General features: G+C 45.7%; 1 protein-coding gene across 1 annotated transcript in view; it reads right to left on the bottom strand.

Annotated features, from left to right (window-relative positions):
* Nucleotides 1–451: 451 nt before the first annotated feature.
* The window catches only part of CUNH2orf76 (chromosome unknown C2orf76 homolog), a 65167-nt gene continuing 52804 nt past the window's right edge, over nucleotides 452–12814 (bottom strand). The window contains exon 6 of the mRNA XM_021169550.2: nucleotides 452–611. Within this exon, the coding sequence (XP_021025209.1) occupies nucleotides 535–611 (77 nt within the window). The 3' untranslated portion in view covers nucleotides 452–534. The remainder of the gene's footprint in view (nucleotides 612–12814) is intronic.

The raw sequence follows: 12814 nt of genomic DNA, 5'->3' as shown, positions 1-12814 counted from the left end.
CCAAATAGTCCCTAATTTAGGAAACAAAACGATATGTATTTATTTTTGAGACAGGGCCTCACATAGCCTCTACAGACAAGGATGACCTTGAACCCGATTCATTTGGTTTTATGTCTCAAGCGCTGGGTTACAGGCATGTGCCACCACACGGGGATTGTTCATTGCTGGGGACGGAACTCAGGACTTCATGGGTGCAGGCAAGCAAGGTCTCTAACCACTGAGCTATGACCCCTGACCATAAGAAGTAATGTTTTTTAAACAAACACTTAATTTCTAAAATCAAATGTTCTGCTCATTTTATAGCAAGAAAGGAAAGAAAGATGCAAGGGAGGGAGGGAAGAAGGGAAGAAAGGAAGGACGGTAGGAAGGAGGGAAGGAGGGAGGGAAGGAAAGGCAGGGAGAAAAGAGAATGGGAGCAAGGAAATTCTAGAGAGATAAATCAAGCCAAGGCTTTTTAAAAAAGATTTATTTGACAATTTAAAAAACACACAAAACTTGTGGAACAAAGGTATGCAAAGGTGTCCGCAGCCGCTTTCACCAGGACGAGATGGGATTAGCTTTGTATCGCTTATAATCTTCTCCGCAGAAGAATGCAATTTCAGTTTCACTGGCTGAAAAGAAAAATGGAAAAGGAGAGAGAGAAAAACGATTTTAATGTGAAACCAGATTTTAAGCAGGTATGGAAATCCGTATCACATTGGTTTGTTATCATAGGTGCTTAAAATGAAAAGACAAGGTGTGGGTTGGGCTGCAATAATAACTTTTTACCAAACCAGCCAGAAGTTTCAGTGTGGCTACAGGAGATTAAAATTCAAATAATTTAAAAATAAAAGAAGGGATAACTCATGCTGGTGAGATGGCTCAGTGGGTAGAGGAGCTTGCCGCTAAGCCTGGCAGCCTGAGTTCGATCCCTGAGCTCACATGGTGGAAATAAAGAACCAACACTCTCAGCTGTCCTCTAAATTACACATGCACACACGCACACTCACACTCACAGACACACAGACATATACACACACTAAATGTAATTATGTAATTTAAACATTTAAAAACAGTAACTCCTAAAATTAAAACCAAGAGTTAACACAAGAGTGAAGGCTTTCAAGAAATACTAACATTTAAACCCCTGGAAAATACAAAAGCCTTGATCTCTTTCAAATAGGCTAGTCAGTTCCGGAAGGGAAGGGACGCCCCCCGCCCCTCCCCCAAATTAGCCTGTAGGTATAATAATTTAATACTTAGAGGATCAGTGGAATATTTTACAGATCACTTTACATTCTCCCTCATGACCCATCAAAATATGTGTCTGAAGAAGTTAATTTTTGGCCCTGCTCATGATTAATTCATGAGGCTTCAGCAATATGCAAAGTGAAAGACACAAATTGGCTTCTATGCAATCCCTTCAAATGCCTCTAATTATTCACAGGGGAAATGGCTCAGCTAAAGGACCCACAGAGGTTCAGGGCGGCCATGATGCTTTCAACCTAACGGGTCAAGGACTCCAGCTTCTGAAACCATAACTCCGCAGCATTAGTAATTCAGATCTGATGGCGAGCCTTCCCATTATTAAACATGTGCTTCTTCAAGGTGTTGGCGCCCACAAGTTCCACGCCGGGTTCTTTTTTTTTTTTTTTTTTTTTTTTTTAAATTAAACCAGGAGTTAATACAGTCTGCTCAGCTTTCACAGAAGGCAAAAGGGCCCTTGCGAAGCTCAACAAGAAAACAGACATGATTATTCGTAATGAATACTGAGTACTCAATTAACATAGGCGCTCCAAAGAGACAAGTAAAACTCTTCAACCCAAATAAATAGGATGAGGAGTGCAGAGGATTATCGCTGCTCCATGCATAAGGCTCTAATCTCATCATTAGATCCTATCACAAAAGGATGAAATTCAAGAGATTAGCATGACATTTCATTAAGAATGTCTTGTTGTTTGCAAGAATATCTTATGTAGTATCTCTCTACCATAAGCTATCCTGTGCTCTAGAGGAAATAAATATTGAGAGGAGAAAACGGATATGGCCATATCCACAGCTCCTCGGTCCAGATGTACTGTGTCCTTGGGATTAAGTGAAATCCGAGCGCTTGATAATTCGATTGGGAACTCTCATCATATTGAGCCTGGATGGAGGAGACCACAGAGGGAAACTGAGACATAGAGGGGCTGGGAACGGAGACTCCTTAGGCAAAGAGTGGGTCAGTGTGCAGCTCAGCAGCTTGGTAAATAGTCACATTTCAAAGAATGGCTAGGAGGCTCCCTACCAAAGGCTGCCTGTAAAAAGGGGCGGCTGTAGGGGCTGGAGGATGGCTCAGGGGATAAGAGCACTTACTCTGCACGCAAGAGGACCTGAGTTTGAATCCTCAGCACTCATGTAAAAGCTGAGCATCATGTGTAAGCCTGTTCCCCCTGACCAGCCAGCTTAGCTGAAACACTTAAACAACAAAACCCAGAGCTTCTGGGTCAGTAAGAGACCCCGTGTCAAGAATAAGGTGTGGCCTAATAGAGGAAGACAGCGGATGCCCTGCTTGGGACTCACACACGGGCACAAGCACACTGAGGACAGGGAGGGCGAGGTTTCAGAAAACTAGTCATTCTGAGAAGGTACCTGGTGCACTGTCCTTACACAAACCAAAGCAAAGTTCCTCTCTGCAGGCAAGCCCACTCAGGGAGAGCTATAAAACCGACACCTCCCTCTCTCCCTTCTTTTCTTTTGGACAAGGTTTTTAGCCCAGGATAGCTTTGAACTCCCTATGCTGTCAAAGATGACCATAAACTAACTTCTGACCGTCCTGCCTCTACCTCCCCAGCTCCGACTCCAAAATACACGCATGTACCATCAGCCCAGCCCTAGGGATGGGTGTCAGGGCTCTGTGTATGTAGTTAGGTACTCTACCCACTGGGTTATATCCCCAGCCTTCTAGCTGTGTTTCTAGAAGAGAAATCAAAGCCAAATGCTCTTAACAATTACAGGGCAAGACTTCCTCTCAGGATAATAGGAAGAACATAACCCCTGGACAGGCAGCTCAGTTTTGAGGAGTCCTTAGTGAGTAACTCAGTATTTATGGCTTTTGTTTGCCTCTGTTCTGACACAAGATCTCAGTATGTAGCCCAGGCTGGCCTGGAACTCACATAGACCAGGCTGCCTCAATTCACAGAGACTATGTTACTCAAGTTTAGAAACTATTTTTCGGTTTGTCTGTCTATTTTGGGTTTTTAAGGAAACGTTGAACCGTACAATGCAGGCTGATGGCCTGGGACTCATGACGCTTCTGCCTCTGTTTCTGTAATGCTGAGATTACAGGTATGTGTTACCATATCCAGCTGTAACTCAGGAATTATAGTGTGCATAGATACAAAGGTGCAGAATAAAATCACTGAAGATGAAGATTTTATTTTCAGATCAATGTCCCCAGTCTCTCTTCAATAAGTGGGTTAAACTTTATGCTTCAAATTACTATTATTTTTTTAAAAGCTCAACCACAACAATCCAGAAAACACAGACTACAATTTATGCTGACAATTCAAAGGTAAAGCATAAAGGACTAGAGAGATGGCTTCGTGGTTAAGTGTATTTTTTATGCAAGCCTGAGTTTGAATCCGTGGCACCATGTAAATAACTTAGTGTGGTCACATATGCCTATAACCCCAGTTCTGTGGCAGGTAGAGACAGGAGGCTCCCTGGAACGTGGTGGCCACCACCCTACCTCCAGTTCTCAAATAAAGTAGGTGGAGATCAATAGAACAGGACACCCAATGTCCTCCTCTGTCCTTCACGAACACCTGCCCTCTCCATACATGTATGTTACACATATGCACACATACAAAGTAAAGTATAAGACAGCTTAATCTCCATGTGCCTGAAATCTCAGTACTGAGGCAGGAGGATTGTGAGTTCCAGGCCACTGGCCTGGATTACACAGTGAGAATTTTCCTCAAAAACAACAACAACAAAAAATGCAAACAACATAAAAAACTTTCAACTAAACAAACAAACAAACAAAATATAGATTTTACACTTTAGCAACATAGTTTCCCAGTGGAAGAAAAGGTGGTTTTTAAAAATCTGGATATCTGACTGCCTGGGGGGGGGGGGGGCTAAGAACCAGAGGCTGGCTAGCCCAGAGACCTAGGATAGACCCAAACACGACTCACACACACACAAAAGAGGTCATGAAATAATTCCTAATGGCATTCTGTTGTTCTCATAGACTGGTGCCTCGCCCAGTTGTCATCAGAGAGGCTTCACCTACCAACGGATGGAAGCAGATGCAGAGACCACAGCTAAACGTCAAGCAGAGCTTGGGGGAGTCTGTGGAAGAGGAGGGGGAAGGATGGAAGGAGCCAGAGGGATCAAGGAACCACAAGAAAAACCACCGAATCAACTAACCTGGGCCCATAGGGGCTCACAGAGACTGAACCACCAACCAGGGAGCCTGTATGGGACTGACAGAGGCTTTCTGCACACATATTACAGTTGTGTAGCTTGGTCTTCTTGTGGGACTCCTAACAGTGGGAGCAGGAGCCGTCTCTGCCTCTGTTACCTGCCTTTGGGAACCTTTTCCCTGCTGGGTTCCTTCCTCTAGCCTTAGTAGGAAAGGAGGTGCTTAGTCTTATTGCAACTTGATATGCCTGTGACTGGCTGTATCTATGGGAGGCCTGCCCTTTCCTGATGAGAAACAGGAGGAATGAGTAGACAGAGGTGCAGAGGGGAGATGGGGAGGAGGGACTGGGAGGAGGAGAGGGGTGGTGTCTTAGTCAGGGTTTCTATTCCTGCACAAACATCATGACCAAGAAACAAGTTGGGGAGGAAAGGGTTTATTCAGCTTACACTTCCATACTGCTGTTCATCACCAAAGAAAGTCAGGACTGGAACTCAAGCAGGGCAGGAAGCAGGAGATGATGCAGAGGCCATGGAGGGGTGTTTCTTACTGGCTTGCTTCCCCTGGCTTGCTCAGCCTGCTCTCTTCTAGAACCAAGACTACCAGCCCAGAGATGGCACCACCCACAAGGGGCCTTTCCCCCTTGATCACTAATTGAGAAAATGCCTTACAGTTGGATCTCATGGAGGCATTTCCTCAACTGAAGTTCCTTTCTCTGTGATAACTCCAGCTGTGTCAAGTTGACACAAAACTAGCCAGTACAGAGGGGAAACTGCCATCAGAATGTCAAAACAAGCAAACAAACAAACAATCTAGATATCTGTTTGAGACATTTGAGGAAATGAGTTTAGGTATTTAAATTATTTAACAATTTAGCAGAAATTACAAATGATTTTCCTTCTGGGACAAAGCCTCCTGTAGACCAAGTTTTTCTACCAGATGAGGATGACTCTCAACTCCTTATCCTGCCTCCACCTGCTGAATGTTGGGGTGACAAGCACGGGCCACCATGTGCCCGCCCTATGCAATGTTGGGCATCAAGCTGAGGCTCTGTGGGGGCAAGCAGCCACTCTACCAACGGAGCTCCACCGCTGCCCCACACCGATGGCTTTATGGCCACTGCACAATCATACACTCTATTAGTGTCCCCTCACCTCTCCCTCTCCAGGCTGCATTGACAACAGCTCTCCAAGCACAGCAGAGCAGACAAGAACCCACAGGATGGGGTCACCCGGCTTTAAACTTATCGTGCTTAGAGTACAGTCAGGTACAGAGGTCTCTGCATGGCGGTCTGAAGAATGTGAGATCTCATATCCAGGTGTATTCATGTCACTGTCAAATGAAACCAAGGAGAGACCCCAGATATACTGTGGGGCCTCTTAATGCTACCATGCTAGTGTCACATGAGCCAGGACACCCTGACTGTGGATATAAATTTAAGAATTTTAACCAACAATTCAGAACAATACAAACAAACAAACAAACAAACAAACAAAAAACCCACCTAGCTGGGTGTGGTGGCACACACCTTGAACCCTAGCACTCAGAGGCAGAGGCAGGTGAAGCTCTGTTAATTCAAGGTCAGCCTCATCTACAAAGTGAGTCCAGGACAACCAGGCTCTGTTACACAAATAAACCCTGTCAAAAAAGCAAAGCAAAACAAAACAAAACAAAACAAAAAAGCAAAAAAGAGTTTTGATACTTCTAAACAGATCTCTTGCTGTCTCTGCCTCTCTCACACACGACCGATTGCTTTCAAGTGCACACGCGCGTGCACACACACACACACACACACACACACACGCATGTGAACATGTACACACTTCTTTAATGGGAAGCTGATGATTACCTGAACTAGGAGAAAGCAAGAATAATCTATTGTAACTCTGAAATATCAAGAAAACGTAAATACAATATAATTAATCCTCTGACCTATCAAAACAAACTTATCAGCTATCGACAAAGACATAGTACAAGCTCTCTCTATACATTCCTGACCCTAGGCTATGACTTATGTAGTCTGAGAAAAATTGACTTATGTGTGCTGGCTTTATGGAACAACCAGGACAGATTGTCAAGTGATGATAAACTGCATTAAAAAAAATAGTTCTCAGAGCAAACCGAGGTCCAAAGACAAAGGTTCACCCTTTCTTCTGCTCTAGGAAAATATCCTAGGCTTCCTTTTGTATGTATGTTAACGTAAAAATATGTGCATGTATGTGGGAATGTACCTGCAGAGGCCAGAAGTCAAGTCAATCTTATGTGTCATTCCTTAGACACCATACACCTGATTTTGAGATTTATTTCTTCTTATGTGGCCTATGAAGGCCAGAAGATCCCCTGAAATTGGAGTCACAGAGAGTTGCAAGCCACTGTGTGAGTGTTGAAAACTGAACCTGGGTCCTCTGGCAGAGTAGTCAGTGTCTTTGATTGTCGAGCCATCTCTGCAGATCCCACCTAGTTGTTTTTGAGACAGGGTCTCTCGTTGGCTTAGAGCTCACCAGGTAGGCTAGGCTGGCTGGCCAGGAAGCCCTAGTGACCTACCAGCCTCCTCCTTCCCAATACTGGGATTAGAAGTGTACACCACCACACCTACCTAGCTTTTGCACATGGATCATCGAGGATCACACTCAGAGCTGTGAACCCAACAGAGGAGAACTCACAGCTGAGTTCTGCTTCTAAACTTTTATCAGTGGGGACCTAAGCGCGGGGAAGTCTGTCTAGACTACTGGGCTCTTCCTGTCACACTTGCTTTGAATATCTGTTTTGGGTTGGCTGTGTATATCGGTCAACAGAGAGTTTTCAGATAACACATCTTAGACAGCACATAATGAAACATGAGTCTTCACATATATATATGGCACATGCCTGCATGGAGCTAGAAAGGTAAAAGCGTCTCTGCAGAATGCAGTGCGGCCACGGAAAGGATGGAATCCTAGCGCCTGTAGCAGCATGCATGGAACTGGATGCATTAGGATAAGGACGTACACCAGCCACATAAAGTACCCGTGGGGCTCACTCCTATATGAGAGCTAAAATGTACTTCTTGGGCATCAGCGGATGGCTCGGTGTGTAAAGTGCAGTGTGGGATCGCTAGCATCTACGTAAAAAGCCAGGTATGGAGGTGCATATCTACAATCCCAGTCCTGGGTGGGGCGGGCAGGGGCAGGAGGTAGAGACAGGAAGGTCTCTGGAGTCATGGGACAGTCAGCCCAGTTGAGTTCCAAGATCAGTGAGACCCTGTCTCAATAAATTAGGCAGAGATGTTCAGTGCTGATCTCTGGCCTTCACTTGAACATGAACACATGAACTTATACCACACCGTGGTGGTGTGAATCCAAATGCCCCCACCCCCAGAGGTTCATAGGGAGTGGCATTCTTAGGAGTTGTGGCCTGTTGGAGTAGATGTGGCCTTGTTGGAGGAACTGTGTCACAGAGGGTGGCCTCCAAGGTTTCAGAAACTCAAGCCAGGCCCAGGAGCTCAGTCTATCTTTCTGCTATCTGTGAGAGACCAAATCTTTTAAGTTCAGACTCCATTTTAGAGAACTTAAATTCAGGTAAACTAATAGGCTGGTACCTAGCATTAGTTTCCAAATTACCCCCCAACAAAACCTGAGCCTAGCTCCAATTTCTAGGCTAACCCACCACAAGACCTGCATCTCCAGGTTAATCTCCCCCAACAAATCCAGGCCTTGCCTAACAACCACCAGTTCAGAGAGAAGCAGAAGTTAAGTTTATGGTTTGACTCCCTGCACCAGCCAGTTATGCTAAAGGACACAGGAGCACTCCAATTAGATGCTTGCCAGGCTAGAAACACACACACACACACACACACACACACACACACCACCCCACCTGGCTTGCTGCTTTCTATAAAACTTTACCCCAATAGATGTTCAGGGCTCCTCTCTACCAAAACCATGTTGGTGGTGGGCTGAGGGGCCCAAGCCAGCTTGAATAAATAAAGGCCCTGATATGACTGCACCGGATCGGCTCCTGTCTGATCCTTTGGGGTTCATAATACTTCCCTGGCACTACGTCTGCAGATCTGGATGTAGAACTCTCAGCTATCTCTCCAGTACCGTGTCTGCCTGCGTGCTGCCATGCATGACAATGGACTAAACTTCTGAACGATCTGTAGCAATCCCCCATTAAATGCCACGGTCATGGTGTCTCTTCACAGCAATAGAATTCCTAACTAAGACACTCATGCACACAAACACATACATATTCTACACACATTTTAAAATGTTGTTTCCATAGAATCAAGGTTGTAGAGGTCAGGATATGTTGGTTTTTGAAATGGCTAGAAGAAAGGATTTGGCATGTTCCCAACATAAAGAAGTGATTTGTTGTCTAGAGTGACAGGCTTGATCATTTTATATACATATGTGTGTGTGGTGTGTATATATGTGTATGTATATGTGTGTATATGTGCATATATATGCATGTGTATATAAAATGTGTAAATATATGTATGCATTTGTGTGTATGTGTTTGTGTATCAAAATGACACTGTACTCCACAGAGTGCACAAATATTTTTATGCATAAATTTGTAAAAACACATTAAAACATTATATGTCAATAAGTGATACTTAAAAAAAAAAAAAAAAAAAAAACGACAACAAAAAAATCGTCAGGGTTAGAGCTCAGTAATGCAGCGCCTGGCAGTGCGTGCAGGGCACCGGGCTTAATCCCTAGCACTTTGAGATAGGAAAACAAACAGCCTTAAAAGACAGACACTTACACTAACAACGGAGGGTGGCTCAGTTGGTAAAGTGGCCGCCTTGCAAGCTTAAGGGGCTGCTTTTTATTCTTTATTCCTTTCCCAAGGCCACAGAAAAAGGCCAGGCTTGGTGGCAAGTGCTTCGAATTCCAGTGCTATGGAGGCCTGGGTGGTGCCCTGGGCTCATTAGTCTGCTTGATGATTTTCAGGCTAGTGAGAGACCCTGTCTCAACAAAGCAGAGTGGGCAGCTCCCGAAGAACAACCGTTGACGCTGTCCTCTGGCTCTGCACTCACAAGCACACATGTGCACACACACATTCGGGTGTACTGTGGATCTTTTTAGAACCCAGCCAGCACTACTGAGTCTTGTCGGTCACTGTTAGAATATTAATATGAAGAAGAGCCACTGAGACAATGCCAGGAAAGCAAACTTGTCTGTCCCAAGATATTAGTCCCCAAGAAAGGGACAGGAAAGGGCCTTGAACCTGAAGGATCTAAGTCCCACCCTGTGAAGCAGTGGGAGCCAGGGCCATCCACAGCAGTTCTGTAAGACAATGTGATGGAGAGGTTGAGGGTGGGGGTGGGGGCAGGAAGCTGATGGCAGAAGTGACATGTAAAATGAAAACTAACCCCAGGGGAGTCACGGGATTATTACAGAACAAGGTTGGTGCGAGTCCTTCCCCAGAGTCGCAGCGCTGGCGTGCTCCACTTTCTTTACAGTAACGCTCAAGCTGCCCTATGAGCGCTACTAAGGCACGGAGTCCTTCTCAAAACGAAACAGATTTTTAGGGGAACAGCAGAAACACAGAGAAAAATGAAACATAAAATATCGCTGCAGAAGCCTACAAATACTTTTCTTTCTGAGGTGAATTAGTCCATGAAACTTCATCAATGATCAAGAACAACCTTTAAGTCATATAAGTTATATGTGTTGGCAAAACTCCCCCTTCCTTCCTGGAAGGAAATCGTATTTCTCTTTTTGATGTATGTCCGTAGGTGTGTGTGATATTTGCATACATTGCACATAGAGGTCAGAGGTGGGCGCTGATGTCCTGTCCCATCATTCTGCCTTATTTGAGAAGGTCTCTCAGTTAACCTGGGCTAGGCTGGAGGTGGGCAGGCCTCAGCAATCTCCTGTCTTTGTCCCCCACAGCTCTGGGATTATAGGTGAGTGTGGGTGGGCACACCCACCTTTCTACATGGGTGCTAGGGACCTCAGGTCCTCAACAAATGTTCATGCTCAGCGAGTGAGCTTCCCAGCCCTGAAGCAAATTATTTTATTCATACAAGTCCACAAACAAAAATGGGTGCCTGTGTCCAGTGTGGAAGGTAGCCCAGGGTCCCAGTAGAGCGGAAGGCTGTAGAGGAACGGAGTCTTGCTCTGCTCTCTCCGTTCCCCTCCCGGCCCTTCTTCTCCAACTCCTGCAGAAAGTCAGAGTGACATATTTATCACTCTGCGTTATTCCCATGGCAACTGGCTGTGATAGCCGACTGACAGCTCTTCAAGAGATCAAGGAGTGCAAGGGGAGCGAGAGCTGACTTTCAGCTCTGCTCTTAAACCTCTCCGAAGCCCAGCCAGACGCAGGCAGGAAGGAAAATTCCCTGGGAAAATCACACTTGACAACTCCACTCCCACTGGTAATTTCCTGTTGCTCTCGGGGGACCTCGTGTCCTCCCCGGGCTATAACCAAGGCTCGCTCCCCAGAGGACAAGAACACAGCTCTAGGAAGCAGAGGAAATTGTTTCTAGGGAGGGACCCACATGCTGCCTTGCCAGCTCTAGAGGGCATTTTGGGGATCCCTGGATCACTCCAAGCCCAGAGATAAACCCACAAAAAGGACCTGATTTGATCAAACTCTGATCAAAGCATTAAAACAAGAATGGGTAAAGTGCTTGCTTTGTAAGCATCAAAACACAAGTTCTATCCCCCAAATCCACATTTTAAAAAGGCCAGATGGAATGGCACATTCTTGTCACCCCAGCACCGGGAGAATGGGTACAGGCAGGTTTCTGGGGCTCGCTGGCTGGCTGCCTGAGCCTACTTGCTTCTAGCTTCAATAGGAGACCCGGTGTCAAAAATAAGATGAAGATTGAGGAAGGTACCTGTCATCAGCTGCTCGCCTCTAACGCACTCACACAACTCCCGGACATGCTCCCATGTGCAGTACGTACACACACACACACAGCTTTTTTTTAAAAAAATGGTCTTAATTATAGGGAAGGATTTAAATCACAAGAATAATCAGAGAACACAGAGAAGGAAAAAAAAATCAGTCATCCAAGACAGCATCTCTATAACTCTGGCATGCGATCCTTCCTCCATGCAGACTTACAGACACGGATCATGTACATTTTGCTATTTTAAAAAAATATCCAAATATTGTTATGTGTGTGAGTGGGTGTACACATGTGTGTCGGGGGGTGGGTACAGGCAGTGGCCAGAAAGAGGGCATTCAATGCCCTGGAGCTGGAGTTCCAGGCACTCGTGTGAGAGCCAGTCAACTGGTGCTGGGATGCAGACTCCAGTCTTCTGGAAAAGTGCCCGGTGCACTAACTGCTGAGCTTCAGCCCCATGAGCCCCATGTGTGAGTTTTAGAGGAGGAAGAGGAGGAGGAAGAGGTCGTCGCACAGTTTATTCTCCATTCATGGACAAATGTCCACATCAGTGAATGTGACTGGGAACACAGGAGGGAACCCTTCCACCCTGTAGGAAGAAGGTAGACCTGAGGAGGCAGGTTTCTATTGACTTAAAAGATATAAGAGGAAGCTGCCCTGACTATAGAACCTGAGAGGAAGTGCGTGCGCTTAGCAGAGGTGCAGGAGTCACCTCCCTGGGGCTCACCAATTTTATGCATGACTACCTGTCTTATAAGGACTGCTCCATATCTGCACACACACAGACACAGGGACAACATGGTTGTCCGAGGTCACCTGGGTGGACATAAGGGACAGACAAGCTCTGAGCCCAAGCCTTGGGGTCTAGGGTGTGACTCAGTTTCTTGGCTCACACTGCCACCCTACCAGTTGTGTGGAGGTCTTTTTGGCACGCTAACTGTTCCTTCACTCTAGGATCTGCAGAGGATCATTTACATTCATCTTTTCTATACTAACTACAAGGCTGTCTGCATGTTTGTCTTATGGTATGTGCACGTGTGTGCAGGTTCATGTGTGTGTGTGTGTGTTTCTTGACCGTGAGTGAGAAGAAGGCACAAGAGTTGGAGCTATAGGAAGCAGGAAGTTGCCAACATGAGTGTTAGGAACTAAACTTGGGTCTTCTATAAGAGCAGTGTGTACTCTTAGCCACTATGCCATCTCTCCAGCTCCTCTACCTTACTTGTCTGAGACAGGACCTCAAGGATACTGGAGCCCAGCATCTGGCTAGCCTGGCTGGCTCGTGAGCCCTAGGGATCCTCCTGTGTCCATCTCTCCAAGTCCTCAAGAGTACTTCAGTCAGCTTAGCAACTTTTTATCTGTCATTTAACATACTGAACGTATGTATTCACAGTTTGTTACCTTTCCTTTAGGTCTGTGCCTTATTCAGGGTTTTCATTACTGTGATGAAGACCATAAGCACATTGCGGGGGGGGGGGGGGGGAAGCAGATTATTTCAGCTTATAGTCTCACATCATAGTCCACCATCAAGGGAAATCAGGACAGGAAATCAAGTGGGGCTGGAACTTAGAGGCAGGACCTGATACAGA

Source organism: Mus caroli, unplaced genomic scaffold (genome assembly GCF_978045245.1).
Source record: "Mus caroli unplaced genomic scaffold, Mus_caroli_1 scaffold_1, whole genome shotgun sequence".
Lineage (NCBI taxonomy): Eukaryota > Metazoa > Chordata > Mammalia > Rodentia > Muridae > Mus > Mus caroli.
This window is presented reverse-complemented; position numbering and strand designations above follow the sequence as displayed.